The sequence below is a fragment of the Sander lucioperca genome, chromosome 1 (genome assembly GCF_008315115.2).
Source record: "Sander lucioperca isolate FBNREF2018 chromosome 1, SLUC_FBN_1.2, whole genome shotgun sequence".
Taxonomy (NCBI): Eukaryota; Metazoa; Chordata; class Actinopteri; order Perciformes; family Percidae; genus Sander; species Sander lucioperca.
In genome coordinates this window covers 10149175-10171558 of record NC_050173.1, presented here as the reverse complement: position 1 = coordinate 10171558, position 22384 = coordinate 10149175, and the positions used below count along the sequence as shown (strand labels likewise).

General features: G+C 38.5%; 1 protein-coding gene across 1 annotated transcript in view; it reads left to right on the top strand.

Moving 5' to 3' along the window:
- Positions 1-2190: 2190 nt before the first annotated feature.
- sppl3 (signal peptide peptidase 3) overlaps positions 2191-22384 on the top strand; it is a 31804-nt gene continuing 11610 nt past the window's right edge. The window contains exons 1-2 of the mRNA XM_031277909.2: positions 2191-2729; positions 22014-22091. Coding sequence (XP_031133769.1) covers positions 2704-2729; positions 22014-22091 — 104 coding nt within the window. The 5' untranslated portion in view covers positions 2191-2703. The remainder of the gene's footprint in view (positions 2730-22013; positions 22092-22384) is intronic.

Genomic DNA, 22384 nt, shown 5'->3' with positions numbered 1-22384 from the left:
AGTTTCAAGTATATCTTTAGAATAAGTGACTGCACCAAGGAAAGGGACATAGTTTTGTTTATTTTACAAATGGCAATAAATCATTTTAATTATTTTGGGGTCATTGGAATAAATAACACTTTTTGAAAAATCTCAACAAAATAAATGTTAAAAATAAAAAACACGGTTATTATTAGATGAGGAGCCTACGATCAAAATGATGAAGTTAAGGTTTTATGCAAGACAGTTTTTACATGTTGTGGTCAATTTAGAGATGTTGGTCTCTTTTGCTTTCATGTCTTCTTTTACTCTAATGGAAATAAAACTTCCAAAATACATATTTAGATGGTATTTGTAGATTTCTTCTAAATGAATGTACATATTTAAACCTAACATTTAAGGGGGAAAGACTCTTAACTCATTAACTGGGGAAGTTCTGTGCTGATATATTTGAGTTATTTTGTTAATCCTGTTCACCTGCAGTACCTTGTCAAATTAATGCATATTAGCGCATATTAATTAGTGAATGCCTAATTTGCATATCAATGTGGTGATTGTGATTCAATACCCGCATGCCACATTTATGTCAAAATGTCCCCCTGACCAACCATGACAATGTAGCTCAAGAACAGATTAATTTCATGAAAATGGCCGTAGATATTAATGGTCCCCAGAGAATGAATCCTAATTTTTATTTTGTGAACTTGATTTGTTCTCTATCTCATTAACAATTCTACTTAAACACAAGAAATGTGATGGGCAGACAAGCCCACAATATCAACCTCACGGTGGCACTAGAGAAAACATCAGGGGATCAGTGAAGTCAGGAGACTTCATCCTCTGGAGACCATGAATGTCTGTACATAATTTAATGGCTATCCATCCAGTGGCTGTTGAGATATATTAGTTTAGACCAAAGTTAAAACTGACTGACTGACGTTGCCATCACTAGCGTGGGTAATACAAATTGTATGTTGTTTGTTCCATCCAACACCTTTATATCAAGGGCTGTATATTGCAGCCTCTCGTGGTGCTAGTGGGGCATTAGTCCAATTGGCATAAGTGGGGAATCATCTTGTTAGTTTACACGCAAAATCTCAGGCCGTGCTGATCAAAGTTTCATGGAGGGGAATGATAATCTATTTTAGACATGTACAATATGGCAACAATAAGGACCTGCCCTTTCACTGAGGCTTTTTGGTTATATGTAGATGCAATCATATTTTCAATCATAAGAGCTCTCACTGAAAACCACCCTGCGAAAGCTTTACAAGTACAAGGGAAACTGGGGAAACTAGGGGGCATAAAATCTGCAGGAACAAAGCCCCTCTTACAGGTTTGCTAACATTTATCACCATCTCAAGATCTGGAAAGAAAAATTGTTGCTCATTCTTGCAATTTCTGCAACGATAGTAAATTGCGACTACTAATGAGGGCTCTACTTTGACTAATGCAATACTTGTTTACCTTTCTATTCATCATCTGCAAAATCCTGAATGATACAATTTTGATTTCCACCAAACTGGGGAATGATAGCCATTGGATCCAGCATTTTTTTTAAAATACATTGATCAGCCTAAGGGGCGCTACAACATGTATTTGTCCATCAAACCCCCCCCCAAAAAAGAAAAAGTGTAAGGCCTGACATATTTTCAATATATTTAAATGTGTTATTGCAATACATCATACTGTTTTATAAATAGGCTAGTTGTGTTGGTCTCACTGTGTATTTTTGTATATTACAGCCTAGTGTAGGCCTATGTCTTTTGACCAGGGGCCTCTAGACCCTGAAGCATTAAACTGATTTAAAATAAGCTGTTACAGATAATTCTGTTAACCATATATGAGAGAGAGGCCCCTGGGCGAGTCTTTCTTTGCAAACAATATGGAAAGACCTAAACCACATGCACAATGCACTTTATACCAGTTCTTATTTGTATAAACGTTCGTAATCACTGGTAATTTGTTCACGTTTTTGTTACCCATCTTAGTAGTTATTTAAATGAGTCTAATACCGAGAGGTATTGTTTTCAGTATTTTGTCCGTAATTAAAAATCATGTTTCGCGATTATATTAAATTATTCGGCAATGAATTCAATATTTATAACCATAAATTACATTTTGTAATCGACGTAATGCTCACGGCTTTAGTTGTAGGTGTATATGATAGGCTGCAATGCTGAAGGGAAACCATTGCAAGCATTTTCAGTGCAGAAAAGCGTTTCAGTGCACGTCCTACTTGTGAAGCTCTACAGCAGGGCGATTTTGCGCGTACCCGTGACTCGCCATAGAAAGCAACGCTGAGCGTATTCCATAACAGCTAGGGGTGCAGACTTGAAGAATATCTGAATTTATTCAGGAAACATCATGCTGAATATGGATGTACAGTGGGTGTAGCATCGTTGGAGACCGAGCCTTCTCGGCTGGGGTGACAGCAGGACATTAGCGAAACTGACGAAAATAACATCAGTGTTTTTTTTCTCTGGGTGCTTTGTCTTGTCCACCTAACGATAGCAAACCATCATTCCCATTTCAGTTGCAAGATATTCAGCTAGTGACTACTAGCTGCCGCCGGGATGTATCATCATGTTGTCACCTTAAAGTAACTGGTAGGACGTTGGATTGTGAAGGAAAAGCAGACAACCTCTCCGAGGTCCCATCGGGTTGTCACCAGGACCTGAATCTGTGTTAGCCACAGTCGCGGAACCCACTGTATTCGGCGATATGGCGGAGCAGGGCTACTCATCTTGGTGAGTGCGCACAGGCATCGCGCTGCCGATTAGTAGTAGCTAGCTAACGTTAGCTGCTGCTAAGCCTGATTGATAAAGCTAGCTAGGTCACTAAACCAATGAATTGTATTTCTGACAATTTACGAAAATACTTGGTTCTTTACACATACGCCTTCAGATACATTTTAACAGCGTCGAGAGAGCAACATGTCACTAATCCAATTTTTTAATACTGCTAACAGCTAACTTGAAACAACAGCGGCTAATCAGCTCCACCAGCTGACGCTATGCTAACGCTACCCAGGTTCGGTCAATTCCAATAATGCTTTTGTGAGCGAGTGCTAAAGAGCTAGCTGCCTAGCTAACGGCTTGATAAGCTCATTTGGGTTAGCGACTTGGTGAATGACTCGTTAGCTCACATTATCAGCACTTGCTTTCTGACATTTGTAATTTTGCACAAGCAGCATAACGTTGCATGTCAGTGTCAAGCAGATTATTGAACGTAAACTGTGTCAATAAATTAGTGTTAGATGATTAGATGGCTAGCATTAGCTAGTCGTCGACCCGCTGCACACAATAACAAAGGTTCTGCCGTAGAGCTAACGTTAAGCTAGCTAACTGGCATCGCAGTCATATCACAAAATGCCAGTTTCAGGGTGAGCTTGGCATTGTGACCTTAATATATAATACATCCATGAATGTGACACACGACAGATTGTCAAAAGATATATGTGCAGAATTGCGAGGTATAGGCTACACATTTAAAGCCAGGTTAACGTTATAGTTTAGTTGTAGTACTTGGTAAGGAATAGATTAAGGGATGCCAGACATAGATGAAGTGATCTCTGAAATGCGTTGTCCCCATGCATGAATATGTCCTGACTTCGTTGAGGCCTAGCTAATTGATGTAGACTTAGTTACGCTTGTTTGATCCTAACAACACGGGTTGAATGTTTTGGTGATCGTTTTTAGAATAGCATCTTATGTATGGACTCCAAACCAGTAGCTCAACAGCAGAGGTTCATTGAATGGTAGAGATCCACAGAAATGCTGTGTTTTGATCTTAAGGGTTTGACTAACTCTCATTTAATGTCATAATTTGTTGTGATTATTTTCTGGAAATGTCATGTCTTTCTAGTCTTTTCATATCAATTGTATGACTATTATCAGTTTGAGATCAGTTAACTAAAGCTTTTATATTTTTATAGCTTTTATACTGGTTTTGTGTCATTGAGGTTTTCATAAACCTCATGTCATAAAGCTGCACAGTTAGGGATGTTGCTTACAAGAGACTTCTTATTAACACGTAATTCACATTTATTAACTGTTTATCTAATTTGTCTTGCATATTGATACAGGAGTTTGTTGTTTTTCTCTTTATATTTGACCTGGATTTTGTAAGGTTAGCGGGGAACTGGTGTGACATCCATTTTTACTATCAATATTTAGCATAGGAAGCAGCAGTACTGCAGGGAATGCGAAGTGACATTGTTTTAGAAAATCTATTAGGTTGGGATAATAATGTTTATTTTGGAGGTTTTACTTTTTCAGAGGCTCAGTGTATTGTCTGGGGTGGTTACTAAAATATTGTGTTTTAAATGCAATGTGGAGAATGAAACTAGTGAATTAGTTTATTGCCATTAACCAATGATAAAAATCCTATTTAAAGGTTTTTGTTTGTTCAGGATTGAGTAAAAAAAACTAAAGGGCTATGACTCTGCCCAAAACAGAGTTGATTTAGCCTAATATTGATTTGACGTTTTAGGTTTTACATGGAGTGCTTCTTTACAGCTAGGGATTGTCACAGCATTTTTTTTAATGATCAGAAAACAAAGACACAAACATTTAAAAATGCAATCTAAGGCCCCATTTACACCTGGACATGTGACCTGTATCTGGATACATTATCTGGATAATTGCATCCAATCCATAGGCCTTAGCATTTACACTTGATATTAGGGCTGAACGATTAATTGTATTTGCGATAATATCGCGATATGTTAAAACGCGATTTCCTAATCGCAAAGGCTGCGATTTGGTCATATGACTCGCGAGAGCAAATCAGTCTGCACTCCGCAGAGAAAGCATCAACTAGCACGCTAACGCTACACTGTACCTTGAGCTGATTTCTGTCATTCAAACAACACTGAGTTGTAGTTTAAAACTTTTACAGCCATTTTAATAAAATGAAGGGTTTTATTCTGGTTCGAGTCCATACGTGCAGTTAATGGATACAGACACGCAGAACTGAAGGCTCGGTTGGCAACCATTAGCTCTGATTAGCTGTTAGCTCCGTTATAAAGATATGGAGGAGCTGCCACTGAGAGGGGTAACAACCAGACTCTGATAAATGACGTTCGGGGAGCTTTCACAGCAGTGTGGCCGCGTTGTTTCAACGGTTTTATTAGTACAGTTAATCCCACGGCAAGAACACCAGCAACTAGCTAACGTAACGATAGCCTCTCTGAACAAGTGCACTCGGCAGCACGCAACTTCACGAGGGGGAGGGGCTGGAGGCAGCTCCTCTCTGTGCACTGTAAAAAATTACACTTGTGTGTGTGTGTGTGTACTATATTTTTACTTTTTTAACTGTCTAGTGTGTAATTGTGTGTTGTTCATACTATAAAATGATTTATTGTTTGTCTTTGTTGAATAATACAGAAGACAAAGCTTAAAAAAAATAATCGAATCGCAATATTTGGGAAAAAAATTGCAATTAGATTATTTTCAAAAATCGTTCAGCCCTACTTGATATTAATAAGCGTTTTCTCCATTCTGCATTTATTGTGATTCGGATATCTATATACATATAGCAAAAAGAGGCAGAGTTGGATGAGCTTGCTGAGTGGATTTCTTTCTTAAGAACGTGACACTGTATGGATTGCATTCACCTGGCTGAAATCCGATCACATAGCACCTCCAGATGTGTTCAGGCTGATCTGATTGCATACTCAACACAATGTGTTCCGCATGCATTCAAACCTGATGATATCATGCTTTTACCTCGTCCAGATAGCATATCCAGAGACCAATCGCACGTTAATGCAATGTGGAAATGGTGTCTAAAATACACAGTATTTAGACTTGTTAAGCCAAGCTTGGCACAAAGGGAAATGCAAAGGAAAATAACTAGCCCTTACCACCAAAAAAGAGAGAAATTCACTTTCCAGCAGCTTCAATATTGTCTTGTATACATGTTTTTGCTTCCAGTCTGTTAGACTAAACCTGTTTTGGACCATTTTCTGTATGGGGCACACAGATGTTATATTAAGATCAATAAAATTTAAATGTTGGTATTTTCCTTCAAAACCATCCCATCTGAATGGGGCCTGAATGTGCAGTTGCTTGTGTTAATGTGAAAGCTAAGCAGAAAAACATTAAGGACAGTGACCATCTATTGTAGAAATGGCTTACATTTCACTGAAGAACTAACTATGAATAATGAGTGAAGGTGGCAGAATAGTGGAAGCTTAAACAATACTAAAGCTTGTATGTTCAGGCTAGAATATTGTTTTGCTTTGCAACCAAATTGATAAGTCACATTTCCTTTTTTTTAATAATAATAATAATAATAATAATAATAATAATAATAATAATTATTATTATTATTATTATTATTATTATTATTATTAAAGCCTTTCATGGTACCCAAGGTTGCTAACAAATAGGGTGGGGGAGGGGGGGTTAGGGGTCAAAGACAGCCAATGTGGTAAAATTATCACCCAGCTTTTTACACTGCACATCAACATACAATATTTTCATTTACATTACCTGGTCAGTAATGTTTTTACTTCATACCAACATTAGTGAGGTAAAATAACTTAATAAATCGCAGAAAATCCTCTGCAAAAGTTTACTATTTTAAATGTACAGATTACAGTTACAGTTTTAAATCAGGCTTATCCAGTATCACAAATCAAGCTATCCTCAGCAGCGGAGGATGGTCATTTGGAAGCGTTACTTTTGCCAGTTTTGTCTGTTTTTGTTACTTTACCTTACCTTGCATGGCAGCTGGATTCTCGCAATATCGCAAGATCACGCGATCATCACAGGATCAAATTCATCATGTCATGCTTCAAGTAATGCGTTTGTGTCTAAACTGCCAGCTCATCAAAACAATTAGCGTCCGGTTAGGAGCTACTGGCAGCTACGGCCGTGGTTTATGTGTGGTGTGTGATGCCGCGACAGTTCGTTCAAAACAACAATGGTGGACTAGACATATGGTTCATCCTATCACCTGCCAGGTATTTTTTGCCTGCCCTTTTCCAAACAGTTAACAATGACGGCTTCTCAGATGGTTCCGTGTAACAAACCATCTGGCGCAGCATGTTATACTTAACCATCATCATATAACATCTTGAGCCATTCCAAGCATCCCCTTGCTCCCATTACCTTGAAAGCAGACATTTAAACACCCACAGAATTGTGACATACCTCACATTACATTACAAGTCAATGTTCTGCTTTACGAGCATCTAAAAAAACAATTATGCGTTTTGATATTAAAACCATTACATTAAGCAACCACAGGCATACTATAATTTATTGTATTAGTGGCATAGTATGGCGGTGTTAGAAGACAAAAACCTCTAATGATATTGTACAGACATTTGGTTTGGATGCTGTGCTTGGCAGTATTTGCACGTTCTGTTTGCACAATTAGTTTTATAGCTACAGATTACTGCTTGGAAAAACTGCTAATAAGTAAACCACAGCAAGCCCTGTTTAGCCTTGTGGTGACCAACTGGCTGTACAGTTTTGAAGGTGTCTTGTTTGAAAGCTGGAAAGCTGTAGTTTGATGGCACTTTCAACAGCCTTCACAGCCGCAGGTAGCTTTGCAGCTTGCTTGAGCCCTAACCTTCGGTAGGTGGCTATGTTACATTACACTGGTACATCTATGTGTTAATGGGTTTTTTTCTTGTAGTTTCTTTTCCTCATTTTCAGTTTTGCGCCTTGGCAAATGCATGCTGTGTAAGTCAGATGAAAGTAGTGCTTCCTGAAGTGCACACAGTAATATACAGTCACACAGACATATTACGTAAGAGCAGACCTATGCAGTTCTCGTATAGTGTTTATTTTACTTCTTCATCAAGGCAAATGGAAAAATGTCAAATGCTGTGTGCCACTCTTTATTGTATTTGTATCTAGGAAACATTGATCAGTCACTGCACTTGTTGGTGCCCTCATGTGAAAACTTTTAATCTGCTAATTAGGAGTGAAATAAGTAATTATTTTAATAATGAACCATTCTGTTTTGCCATTATTTTTATTTGCTACCACGTGGAGACCCAGTATAGACATAATGAAATATTGGCCTGTATTCTGTGTACATTTTACTCATAACTTTTGCTGTAGCCGTTGTTTTTGCCCAATTTTGATGTGCCTTTGCTTTGGTTTAGCGTCTCAGTTGAACTCTTTGTTGAACAGCCAAAGGGTCCGGTCTATATTATCTTCAGGGCTGGTTGTAAGAGTGTGATTATGTGGTAAGTGCATATAATAAATGTCCCAGTAAGTTTTAGAATATGAATTAGAAAGACAGGACTTTTCTGATGTGGAGAGGGAGGGAGATGGTAAGCATTACAGCCAAGTCAACAATCGAAGGTTCGATGTGATGCGGTTCCGTTTAACTTAGGGCTTATTTTTTCGATTAGTAATTTGGTCTATAAAATGTCAAATGATGAAAAATGTCAGTGTTTCCTTAAGCCCAAGATGACGTCCTCAAATGTCTTGTTTTGTCTACAGCTGAAAGATATTTAGTTTACTGTAATAGAGTGAAGAAACTAGAAAATATTCACATTTAAGAAGCTGGAATCAGAGAAGTTTAACTTTTCTTTCTTAAAATTTACTCATCAAATTTATCAAAATAGTTGGTGATTAATTTAATAGTTGACAACTAATCGATTAATCTTTGCAGCTCTAGTTCAACTACATTGGGTTTCTGAAAACATGGTCGCAGGGTTCAAAATGAGCACTATCCACCAGCCAAATGCTGGTAAGTTATGCAAGTGGCTAGTAGATTTGCTTCACTCACCAGCCCCCTGGTGGATATAAACGTTAATTTTGAACCCATCATGGATGTGTTCACGTTTGTTGGTAAAGTAGCAGACAACACTTGTAATACATGGGTAAACAAAGGCATCACCTTGCTTCATGACCGAGCTCTTGCAAACCAAAGGGGATAAGGTAGTATAGTTAAACCACTCTGCCCACACTGCCAGGTGTAATCTCCTTATGTGAACACAGCAGCAACCACATCAATCAAACTAAAATTCTGAAATTCTGCGTGGCAATATTTGCAGTGTTTCCCACACATACCGCGGGTTTTTGTTGTTGACGATAGTTATAAAGAAGCTGTAACCAGCAATATTTTCTACATGATAAGTGAGTTGCATGGGTAATTGAAGTGGTTGTTTTTTTTTATTTTTCACAGTTATTTAATTCTGAGAAATGATTCTCAACCATTGCTGTCCACGTGTGGAGAAAATCTTTTGTTCAGTGTGATGCCTATTTTTCAGTATCAAGCAAAACCTGAGCATGTTACGATACTTGTGCAGCCATCTGCTAAACTCATCACTGCAGCTTGTTTTCCTGCCTTGCAAAATGTTTTTAGAAGCTTATTGTGGTTCTTTGAAGTGTGGTGTGAGGTTGTTGTGTTTTACGGTATGTTTTCAACAGTCTTCTGTACTAGTAAAATTACCTTAGCTTTTGGACACAGGCAGAGGTTATTAGCTAATGTGTCACTATATTTGCCATCAACAACAATAGATTTTCTTCTTCTGCAGTCCCATACGAAATCAGCCCTGTACTAGAGATAGGGAGGTGTAGATTTTTTTTTTTCTAGTGTTTTTTTATACCTCCACGTCGGTGAAAGCCGTGGCCGAAGGCATTATGTTTGCGGATTGTCCGTCTGGACCCCCTGGAGATACTTTTTTCAAATTTGGCACAGACGTACACTTTGACTGAAGGATGAACTGATTCGATTTTGGAGGATAAAGGTCAAGGTCACATTGACTTCACGTCTGTCCCATTTCTCATGAACGTGATATCTCACGAAAGCCTTGAGGGAATGTCTTTTAAATCTGGCACAAATGTAGTTTGACTGGTAATTGGTTGATCGTAGGCGCTGCCTACCGTTAGTTGTTACTAGAGGTGTGACATCACAATTGAATACGTCGCGATATTAAAAGGTGACAATGTTTCTCGTCGAGGTAAAGTTGTCTCTCGATATCATTACACAAGTGCAGAATGACGTTGAACCTCCGAGGACCTTCACCTTAAATCAAGCGGTGCCAAATTTCGGTACATAAGCGCAAGCTTCTCTGTCCTCCCCTCTGCGTGTTTGACAGAGAGCGGGGCTCAGCTCTGACCCACACGCAGAGGTGCGATGCAGACGGAGCGAGACTACGTCGTCTCGGCAGCTTGTTATGTCACAGCGAGTCATGGCAATGCCGGTTAAGCGGTCGCAAGTATGGTTACGGTTTTCAAAACTTCACGCAGACAGCGTTTGCTGCAGTATAATATAATGGCGAGATCGCGGTGCAGTTAAGGTTGCACTTCCGAGACAGACAGGCACAACAGTGTTTATATGCCCTGGTGGGAGACTGACAGGCTGAGGTTGTAGGGCAAGACAACTTTATTTCTATAGCACATTTCAGCAACAAGGCAATTTTAAAGTGCTTCACATAAAACCAGGGGCGGCGTCAGCCGATTTTGCCGGGGCTTCAGCCCCGAATGTTTTGAGTGACTGTATAACAGTGAAAACACACCGGAAGGTCATAGATACGTGCCTGATCGCCTGGCCATTCATACCGGACGCTTATAAAGTGTGTGTGTCTCTCTCTCTCTCTCTCTCTCTCTCTCTCTCTCTCTCTCTCTCTCTCTCTCTCTCTCTCTCTCTCTCTCTCTCTCTCTCTCTGTCCGTCCGTCGGTCTCTCCCTCTGTGTGCCTGATCGAGTGTCTCGCTGTGAGAAGTCAAGACTACCAAAATCACCATGAACAGTGAGAACTCGCCCGCTCATGGTATCGACTCATCGAAGATCCAGCAGATCAGATAAGCAAAGCCCATGACGTGTTGTCGCCATAGCGACTGCAAGCAACGGTGATTAGACTGTGTTGAAAGCACCACTTTTCAAGCTGAAGCCAAGAAGAGCTCTACCATTAGGCTACATTCAAGTTAAAGTGGTGTGAGAAGTGGTTCAACTTGGAAATTGCAACTAAGGACTCAGCTCTATTAACCTTGCATTACAGTGCTTAGCCTACATGTTTTGGGGATGAATCTAATATGCTGGTGTTTCTGGTTTTTACATGCTACAAGGTGTAAAGGGGAATCTAACTCCATAAGGGAGTGAATACGTTTTGAGTATTTATACTCAGAACGTTTATACGCTTTTATAAGGTGAAAGAAAAGGAAAAGGACAACGTAAGTTTTAAGTACTCCTCCACGACGACTCCAAATCACAGAGAACACAGATGGGATGAGTTATATTTTGAATGTGCACAAAGTTTTGAACATGAGCAGAAATCTTGCTCAAACACATCTGAAATATTACAGTCCGGGGGTTTATTAATTAATTAAAATGAATTAATGTATCATTGAGGTGAATAATTGTCATATGCACATTTAAGGAGGTTGCTTCCCCAACAAAAGACGCAAAAGAGGAGGGAAGAGTAAATTATGCCTAGGCTACATGTGCGTTGACTCAGATATAATTAGAAAAGTCGATCCAAAGGAGAATAAATAGTTGAAAGCAATACAGAATGCCTAAGAGCCTTATTGCAATATATTCCATTGTTTTTTACAATTTGAATTGTCCCCTATGTTTCCCTTTACATGAAGATATTTCCAGCACAAATTGATTCAGAAAAAGGTAGAAATATGTGCATAAAAATTGACCTGAATGCAGGATTTGTTTAATGTTCAAAATCTTCTGGGGGAGGACCCCAGACCCCCCGCATCATAAGTCGCCACACAGATCTGGAAACAAAACCTTGGCCTTTGGATTGCCAGGCCAGTAATGATTAGGCCAAATATTGGTGCCATCTAACTAACATCTACAAACTGGCCAGCTAAAATGAACATACACTGGCTATCAACAAGCTGGGCCAATTGCTGTTTTTCATTGCATTCAGTTTATTTAAATGGGTCCGGTCTAAGCCCTGAACCTCCTCAAGTCCTAGAAACGCCCCTGCATAAAACATGAAAACATGAAAACAAAACAGGCTAAAATAGAATAAGATACAAATACAAGTTACAGTGCAGTGTAAGAAATGAAGAATTATTTGATTTAATAGGTTGTAGGGACATGTTTGGGAGGGGAGAGGGAGGTGTTTTATTTTGTGAGGTGTGTAAAATGTTCTAAATAAATAAACGTTTTATGTAAATATAAATAGGTTTGGAATTATTTTTACAACTGAAATACATGTTTTTTGTAATCGGGGGGGGAAAGTACCGGAAAGAAGTTACCGTTGGGTACCGGCACTGAATTTCATGTACTGGTATTAAGTCTGAAGAGGTTAGTTACACTAGAGAGAAGCCATTTGAGTTTGTGGCAAAAACCTTTCAAAGTTTTTCATTCGATTGAATGTGAGACTGTTTTTCCAGTCATATTTCGTCATTGAAGTTTTCTTTAAACTACTGTTAAAATCTCGTCTCGTTGTCGAGAACCCAGTCTCGTGTATCGTCTCGTCTCCTGAGCTTCGTGTCTCGTCACACCCCTAGTCGTCACTGTCATTGCCTCAGACCACATCCTGATAACATGGTGTCGTCCACAATTTGTTTTTCTGAGATTAGAGCAGGCTATTCTCCAGAAAGTATGATCACATTGATTTTATAAAGGTTTGTCAAAATGTAATCTTAAATAATCCCTTTTTAATATTACTATAATTATAAATAATATGAACCTGTTATCATGCAATAAAAATGAATGAGATGATGGCTGCAGGTCCATTTTGGCAACATACGCTAAGTAGTAGACCAAAAGAATCTTTTTCTCTTTCCCTTTTGCCTTTTTGTTAATGAATTTAAGAAAAATCCCTCCTCAGGAAACATGGTTATTAAGATCTAATCCCAAAATCCTATTAATAAAACTATCCACGGTACAATCTAATTCAAGCTCGGCCTTTCAAGACACTGACTAAATCTAAACTAAACATTCGCACAATTCACAAAGTAGGTAATGTTGAAAATGTTGACTTCTGCAGGAATATCAAGTGTAAAGGATTGTTTGTAGTCTTTTTGTGATGAAGAGCTATGGTACACTGAAGAAGATAAATGACAGCAAGCACTGTCCCTTTTTAGATCTTCTGTTATACAGTATGCTCAGCTGTGTAGACACAATTATGCTGCTGTGTTCTCAGCTAAGAGCACACATCTGACAGATTACTGAAGCACCTGTTGCTTGTGTCTTGGAACAAAAGCACCACTTTAGATGAGCCTTCAGAATTCCAAAGCCTAAATAGTTTTAATTTGGAGATGCAGGGGTCTAATGCATCTTAAATTCTGAGCCTGACACTTTTACTTATTGTATACATGTCCTCTGAGAAGATAAACAATTTTTTTTAAATCTGGACCTCAGTCTTGATATGTGACCAGCAGCAAATATGGCTAGATCTCTCTTTTCCCTAACATTTTTCTAAAACTCATCATTCTGCAGGGCACCCTTTTGCCTCCAAGCTGACTAACCAAACCCAGGACCTCACATGCCCCTAAAGTCAATGATTTCTGTCAATTTTTATGTTGAGACCTTATTAACACTCATCTATACAAAGAACAAATGCCACCGAAGAGTGTAAACGCATACCAGAGCAGCAATTCGGGGGAGGTCTACTTATTTTCCTGGAGGCAAAAAGGTCACTTTTGATCACAAATGACATTCTTGTTCTTGAATGATGTAACCCATTTCATCTGTAATTGGATGAGAAAGTGGAGGCTGATATATGTTAATTCTCAATTGGAGCACCAATGGCAACTCCACCCAGTGGCTACTGTAAGCTGGAGTGTTACAGCACATGCAAAGTTAATATATATGCTCGTGGCTCACAATAATTCAGTTTGTGTATTCTATCCCCATGTGTATATCTGGTGAGAACTGAGTGAGATATTATTTTAAATATTCTCGCCTCACACAGGCAGCATAAAAGTCTTCATTGTGGCCTGGTGACCTGGCCCTTAGTGGTCAAGTCATGCATGCAACTGGCTTGATGGAGGACGGTATTGGAATTGTGTTATTGAAAACCTAGTCTGTCAGTGAACAAGGACGTCTTATGGCACTTTGGGCTGCCATCCAGCCCTCAACAGTCCGGGATTGTATTTTGTTTTTAAATGTTCCATTCATCTATCTCACCCATGTTCTACAGGCTTCTGTGCCCAGAATTCAGACGAACCAGTTTGATGCTAGAATATGAATTAGATCTGTGGTAGATTAAACTAGCTGTCTATCTGCTCGCTGTGTTGACAGTGAGGCAATGACATCATTAGTATCTTGTTTGTAGGAAAACAAGGTCAGTTTCTTAATCACTTTCTTAACGCTTGAGGCCAAACTGTTGGCAAGACATTTTAATTAAACCTACAAAAAAGTAACAAGTATTTGGATCGGCTATATTGTTAGACGTTTCTTATGACCTACATGTAGGGTCAGGTACACCAGCCACTTTGTAATGTGACAAATCTGTAAAGATGATTCCTGCTGAGTGTGTTTTTTAGTCATTAAGTAGAAGCCTTTATTGGACAACCAAGACTGGGGCAAAGCTACGTGATGCAGTATTGTCCCGGTGTCCTGTTTCCACAGTGAACTACATGTTACAACTCTCGTTCTAGTCACCCTGTATTCATTCCTATTCTACTGAGTGAATGAAAGCCACAGGAGATTGAGACAATGAAACCTGTGAATTCCTGTTACATGTGCCCCAGAATGAAAATTATTATTATTTGGAGCACTTTTTATGCAAGAGCTGCTGTCTCTGTCAGTACTCAAAAGAAAACTAGTAATGTTGCCTAGCAATAGTCAGAACTGAAATAGTATTCACTGCATGCCAGCAGAAAAAGGATGAGTTTATATTATATGCACTGATATTTCTACACATGATAAATGGTGCCTTTTTTAGTACCTTGTTTGCAGATATAATCCAAATGTTGAATTATTTTTTTCTGACCAAACTAAAATGCATATGAGCTCTGTTCAGACCATGATAGTATTTATCCTCCATGTTCATGCTCCCTAACCTAATTTATAAAACAGTGCGTAGGATCCTTACTATAAGTGTACATACGACCAAAAGCCCAAAATGGTGTACGCCAAAAAAAGTCAGATTTATAAAACCGTGTGTATGCACACCTGTAAGCAATGTTTCCTTCATAAATCAGAGATTACTTACAAGTGTGCATACGTGGATCAGCCTCTTATCCCGCCCTGTACACGCCCATTTTTAACCATAAATAGTCAATGCAAAGCACCTTGTGAATGCTGATCAGTATATGAATGACACTAGTAGTTGTTACACCGAATCATGATGACTGGTGGAGAAAAAGCAAAAAACTTCTCAGACGTTCAGGAATTGCTGCAAATTGAATTATAATTTCGGCCTGTTCTTGCACGGTGTAGGGAAACCTGATCTATAACTACATGTATTAATAATATGTCCAAAACGGCAGGCATTACGGCACTCGGGGACAGCTTTGATATACCAGACGTAATAAGATTTAACAGAACTATATATTATATCCAAACAAGCCTTAGTGATAAAGTTGAAGATTATATATAATATTTATTAAAAAAAACATTTAGCTGTCTGACATTTCCCTCTGGAAACAGCCGGTCTCTCCCAGAGTGGGGAGGACCTGTATTTGGACCGGGATGGCACGGTTCCGGCGCATTGTCCTCTCTACTGGACCCAATTCAGTACATATATCCAATAGCACAGCTTTAGGGAATCTAAATCGGCATATTAGCCAGTCATCGTCATGGTCCCTGAAGTCTCTTTCTCCTGATTCTTCCATTGGGGGTTAGTCCTCCTGCAGGGCCAGCAGTGCCATCATGCAGCATTACGCACGGGGTCACTGCAGTATTTGTTTACAACAATTTGTGATTGTTAACACCTTGCCAACACAGCATCAACTAGTGGTATCCCCCACCCCGAGATACAATTTGAAGACAAAAGAAAGTCTAATAGGCAAACACACTTTTCTTCATGCAGGTTTTGTCACAAACCGTATTAAAGTTCCGACCGATAAAGAGGACATTAAAGGTAACGATTGCGCGAGAGCTTAACGGCTGTATTTTCAGACTTTGACATTTGATGATATATGCACAGTTTTAAAGACAGATATTTAGTTATTTACACTGTGTTCTGCCATTATCTAATGCTAGGGTATTTGATGCTATCCTGTATTCCATGGAGTCGGGCCATCTCCTCCTCCTGCGCTCCGTTGCAGACAATGTGACTGCGAGACAGTGCCGATTAAACATTAAGAACAAATTTTTATTTGTTTATGGAACAATAATCACTCAGTACAAGCGCAAATAACACTGCTGGATTTAATCTTCATGATAACGTGGATGATATGGAGTGAAAAAAATGTGCGTGAGGCATCAATACTTGAAAATATTACGAGTAATCTTTATTTCCATTTACTTCTGCAGTCTGACTTCAGTTCACCAACTCACCATCTGCATCCTGTTCTGTCTCCAAAATGTGCGTACGCATAGGTCAGAGTTTGCGTGGAGGACCGCACATTCTCCCGTCAAGTTTTTTATAAATCACAACCTTTGCGTAGGAAGTGGCGTACGCACATTTTCAGCCCCGTTTTGTGCGTACGCCACGTTTATAAATGAGACCCCAGGGGTTTTCTATGTGATTATAATAATTTTCCGTGTGCAAGTATTTTGTGAATTTCGCCTGCAATAGTCATGAGGCAGCCTGCATGATACAGTATGTTGCAGAGGAAAACCATTTTGTTGCTTCACTATAACCACGTAAGGATTGAGTGTGGAGCATCTGTCATCACGACTGTTAAGACATCCCCTCTGCCACTTTGCACCCTCTGTAGCTTTGTCTCTCTTTGTCTTTAAAGATTTGTCTCAATATAATAAACTATAATAATTTACTCTATAGTGAGCACTAAATTCAACAATTACACTTTTAAGAACATAGCCCAATAGATACTGAATTCTTGAGGCTGATACAGATATGAGAGTTTAAAATATCTGATAAGGATCCCTTAAATTAGGGGGGGGTGCGTTTGTACGGAGCGTAACATTTTACAAAAATAAACGGCTGTGTGGAATACAAACTATGCAATTTATGACTATTTAGTAACTACCTCAAACATATTTGGCATTTATCTACTGCAATTTCTTGTTACTTGTCAGGCAACATATTCACATATATATATATATATATATATATATATATATATATATATATATATATATATATATGCCGATAGAGCAGTCTAACTCAGGTGGTGTCACACAAATGTAATTTTGTATTAATAAAATGTGACACATTACATTATGGGATTGTTAGCAAATGTAGTGTACTTTCCTTGGACACTATGGCTGTTTGAAATACTGACGTACTGCATACTACATATTCAATGTGTGTACTGCATACTGCCTAATAATAAATGATTAAGTACCATAATCAGCAGACCTTGAAGTAAACTTAAACAATCCGTCTTCTCTGCATCATGACTATCAATCACGACATTACCGGTCCAAGCTACAAATGTTAATCAACATTAGCTCTTTCACTCAATGCAATATTTTCCAGTATTCTTTTAAAGTGCTCATATTATGCTTTTTGGCTTTTCCCCTTTCCTTTATTGTGTTATATATCTTTTTTGTGCACTTTATAGGTTTACAAAGTGAAAAAAAAGCCCAAAGTCACGCCAAAGGCACTTACCTTCTCCAACAGAAAACACTGTTCACAAACTGCTCCAAACAGCTCTATTGTAGTCCAGCCTTTACTTCCGTGACAAACGTGCGTAATTACTTTTTATTTTACTATATATGTTTACATAAATATTTTTTTCTACTACTATGGGCTAACAGTTAACATAGAAACGATCAGACATACATTTAAATGCCCTCTGTAAATAGATAGTATTACATGGCTATGCTGCCGCCTTGCTGGTAGGGGCAGTAAATTACAACTTGACCCACTTTCACTTAACTACGGTGCTGTAAAGTTTAGACCCAATGAGATCTCCGTGATCTGCGTAACGACAGTACACTGGAATGTTTGCCTTTAACAGAGCGACAGTAAGACCTAATATCCCATCATTACTGAGATTAAACTACATTCTCGGTTATATTTGCACTGAATAACGCATTCAATAAACAGAAACATAACTCTTCCAGCGCACATGAACAGATGCGCAATATTAGCTCACACATAAAATAGCAACCTCGTGAATTAGCCTACTGTTGCTAATGTACATTCATAAATCCTACATAACATCGTCCCGTACCTACAGGACATCAGACTTACTAATTGATGTACGCACACAGTAGTGTCCACAAACTTAGTCCAATGAGGGGAGAAAGGAAAGTGTGATAGCGTTCCACATTAATGCCTTTTCTCTCTCGCTCGAGACTGCTGTGTCCAAGGCGAGGCGCATGACCTTACCGCATGCTGATATGTTGCTAGTCCAGGTAGAACAAGCTACTAATGACAGGGAGAGAGAGAGACTGTATCACTACAGCCAATCCAGTCTGCTCAAAGCGATGGTCTTTTTCACAAATAGGTTGCACGTAAGGGAAAAAAAAGTAGCTTCCACTGAAGGGGCCCTATCTTGCACCCTGTGCAGCACAGCGCAAAGCCCAACGCAAGTGTCTTTGCTAGTTTAAGACGGACGCAGTTGTCAAATAAAATGGCGCAGGCTAAATGTAGTGCTCTAAGTAGCAAAATAGGGACAATTTTAGACACTGCCCATGATTCTTTTAATACCACAGTGTAAAACAATATCAGTGTCGTCACTTAGTTGAGTAGAGCTGATAAGTCAGACCAATGGATCTGCTGACCGCTAGTCTAATAGATGTCAGTGTTGGATACATTGGTGCCTTTTAAGGCACTGATAACATTTGGGGGAGCTAAAATGCAGACTAAGATGATGATGATGATGACATTATATGTGGTCACTGTTTTTTGTTTTCTGTAAACTCCGGCCCACATTCCTCACCCTTGGCCAGAGGGTTTGACAGGAGACGGACAGGTCAGGATTGGGGTCAAATCTGTACCTCAACTGAAGGCAGCCACTTCACAATGCCAGCCTTGTCTTGGCCCCAGAAAAAGGCCTGCATTATAAGGTTGCATGTTAAGTCTACGCTCAGTCAAGGCCCCAGATCATTGATATGGGTACAATTTGATGCTTAGACGCAGCATCAGTCTGCAAACTAGAAGCCTGATTACACATTTGTCTACAACCTCTTGTTTCTTAGATTCCAGAAAATCTGTTTGTTTGACTGCTTAGCAAGCTTAAAGATGAGCTGGATAAGCAAAGTGTTTAAGACATATTCATTCACAAGGACTAAGATGCCACCATCTTCAATATAAAGTGTATGGATACTATTTTTAACAGTGACCCTTAGCCGAGGACTTGCATTATGATGTCCTTCATCACTTCCTGTTTATTTAGTCTAGTCTGTTTCACAAAACACAATAACATGTGCAGATTGCCAGGGGAGAATGTAGGTCAAGAGGTATTTAGATTTTTTTTTTTTTTTTTTTTTTTGCTGTGTTACTCGAGTCATTTTAGTAAGGTCTACAGATTACTACAGACTGATACTAGATAGTATAGAGAAGATGGATCTTCTTGCAGGAATGTCTCACATGAATAGCATGGTCTGTATTTTGTATCAACAGGATCTTGATAGTTTTTCATTAGATATGTTGCATTCAATATGATGTACCATACAACTAATGCATACTGCTTTATATTGTTTGATTTAAAAAAAAAAAAAACAACAAAAAAAATCGAAGAAAAAATTAGACCAAAGCTATTTGCTACTTATTTTTCAAACTCTGGGTGAGTCATATGCTACCAAATTACATCAATAGGCCTAATTAAAATTTAGAAGACCATACTGCTGTTGTGAACAGAGACACCCTTTTCCTTTGTAAACTGTTTCCAATATGCCAAAAACTTTATGGATCACATTTGCCTTATTGATTTCCATAATCAATAGCTTGTTTTTCCCCAGTTCTTTTTTTAATGCAAAATTTGCAATTCTAATTTTGCTATCACATTGTTTCACTTTCCTTTCTTTGTTGCTTTCTTGTGTGTAATTATGAAGCCCACTGATCTCAGTGGGACAGAATATGTTTGGCTCTGTGCAAAGCAGCAGCCTTTTCGTGTAGCGTGCAGTATCGGCGTGTTGTGTGGCGATTAAAAATATTTTTAAACACAATGTTCTCGTCGATGGTCACTGAAAATAATTTTAAGTTGTTCTCATCTTATTATTTTGACGACCGTGATAATAGTCTAACACTTTAATTAAACTGGGCCGACCCAGTTCCCCTTATATACACAATGCACAGGTCAGTTGGCCATTGCATGAAATGGATTAAAAGCTTGGTTAGTTAACACTTGCTGATACAGTACTGTCTAATCTCAATTCCTGAAAAAACATTTTCTTCACACACACTAGGGCTGAACGATTTGGGGAAACATTTTAGATTTTTTTTCTGCCAGATATTGCGATTACGTTTTTTTTTTCTAAGTTTAGTTAAAGTTCAATATTCACTGTGTAAGAGATTAAACATGAGCATTATAACACAAGACACCATCAGAACTGCTCTATTTGCTATCTGCTCATCCTTGCATAATGCAAGGATGAGAACATAGATTTGAATTGTCACCAATAAGTGTTTTTCTTCTAATAAGCATGGGACACTGAATCTGTGATATGTAATATATGTTATCTTATGAAATAACAGTAAATACAATAATAAAAAGAGGAATAAAAAGGTTAAACCAAACATTCAACTAAATATCGCGGTCTTCATGATTAGCTAATCGCATTCTTTTAAATCACGATTTAGATTTGAAAACGATTAATCGTTCAGCCCTAACACACACACACACACACATCAGTTTTGTTTGTCGAAGTATTTTAGCTGTGTGCTTTGGAGTGGGAAATGTGCCTGCAGACATTCAAAGAAGATGTGAGATTGTCAAAGTGCAGCATCTGAAATTATTGACTGAAATTACAGTTGGCATACCATTTTTTTTTTTTCCACAGCATGGTGGTATAAAAAAATCTGAGAACTGTGTAACCATGATTTCCAACTAATGGTTTGTACGTCTGAATTGATTACAAAGTAGTTGGAAAACCACCCTTATTCAAAGAACAAGCGATACCTGCGCAATTTTGCACAGTTATACAATTCAAAGGGTAGAATTTTCTGGCAAGGTTTGAAGCTTAGATTTTTTCTCTCATAATCCAAGTTAAAGTGGACGTGGATAGAATCAGGTCTGTCTCTCTAATAACTTATTTTGTGTAGGGCTCTATTTTCTTTTTGCTAGTGTGCAGAGGGTGGACATTTAAAGTGCATTGTTAGAACTAAAATGTGTAGTCAGGTAATCATACAACAGTATTCTGTAATATTTAACTAAAATAGTGTGTCCTTTAGCTAACACCTCCACTGTCACGCTTGGAAAAGCATGAAGGCTAAAATGGCAGCGGCCAGCGGGACAGATTTTTCTCTTTCAAAAATGATCAGAGAGGCTTAGAAACATTAAATTACATAGTGAAAAAATGTAATTGATCTGAAGGATAACAAGTCTGAGCGTGTCAGATGGTGATTTCAACTCAAACATCAAAAGTGTTGTCACTTTGTAATGAATCAGCAATTTGGTCAAAAATAAAAGTTGCATTTTGGGTAGAAAACATTTCCAAAACTCATTTAATGATAATCATTAATATCAAGTTGCAGTCAACTTGCGGTGGGTTAATGATTCCAGTTAGGACCAACAAAAGGAGGAAGCAGCAGATTCACAAGAGTCTTTTCACAATACAATTTGCGTGTTTTAAGGCTGAGTTACTTTCCTGCTGTTAAATGAAGTGGCAGCTTGTGTGTGTAGCAGAAAAGTAAACGACACAAGTTGTTACAGTTAATCAATGTAATGTCCGTATGAAGAAAGTTGTTTTGGAAACTGTTTTTAAGTTTAGCAGCAAAACCATTTTTTGTCTTCAGTATTAGGCTAAAGGTGATGCCTGTGCAAAACAATTATTTTTCTAGTTTCATTACATAGACGTTTGTGCTCAGAGTCTCATGTTTGTATCCACTCTCTCTCCTCTTAAGGGCGTACTCCCTAGTTGACTCCAGCCAGGTGTCCACCTTCCTCATCTCCATCCTCCTCATCGTCTACGGCAGCTTCAGGTGAGTCAGGCACATCTTTTTTTGCCACATAAGCAAGGACCTATAGCTTAAAGTATAATTTTTTTAAATAACAGTCAATACTTATTGTGAATATATGTAAATATGTGTTTATTTACCATGCAGTTGATGTATGGACCTATTCCCCATGGTTTAGTCTAGTTAAAATGTACATCTTCTGGTTAATGAATTAGGTGAAAAACACTTTTTGCAGTACTGCAAAGTGTACCAGGTGAACAATAGGCGTAATGTGATATTGGTGCGTGTAGTGCATCGAAATAATCCACAGTCCTGCA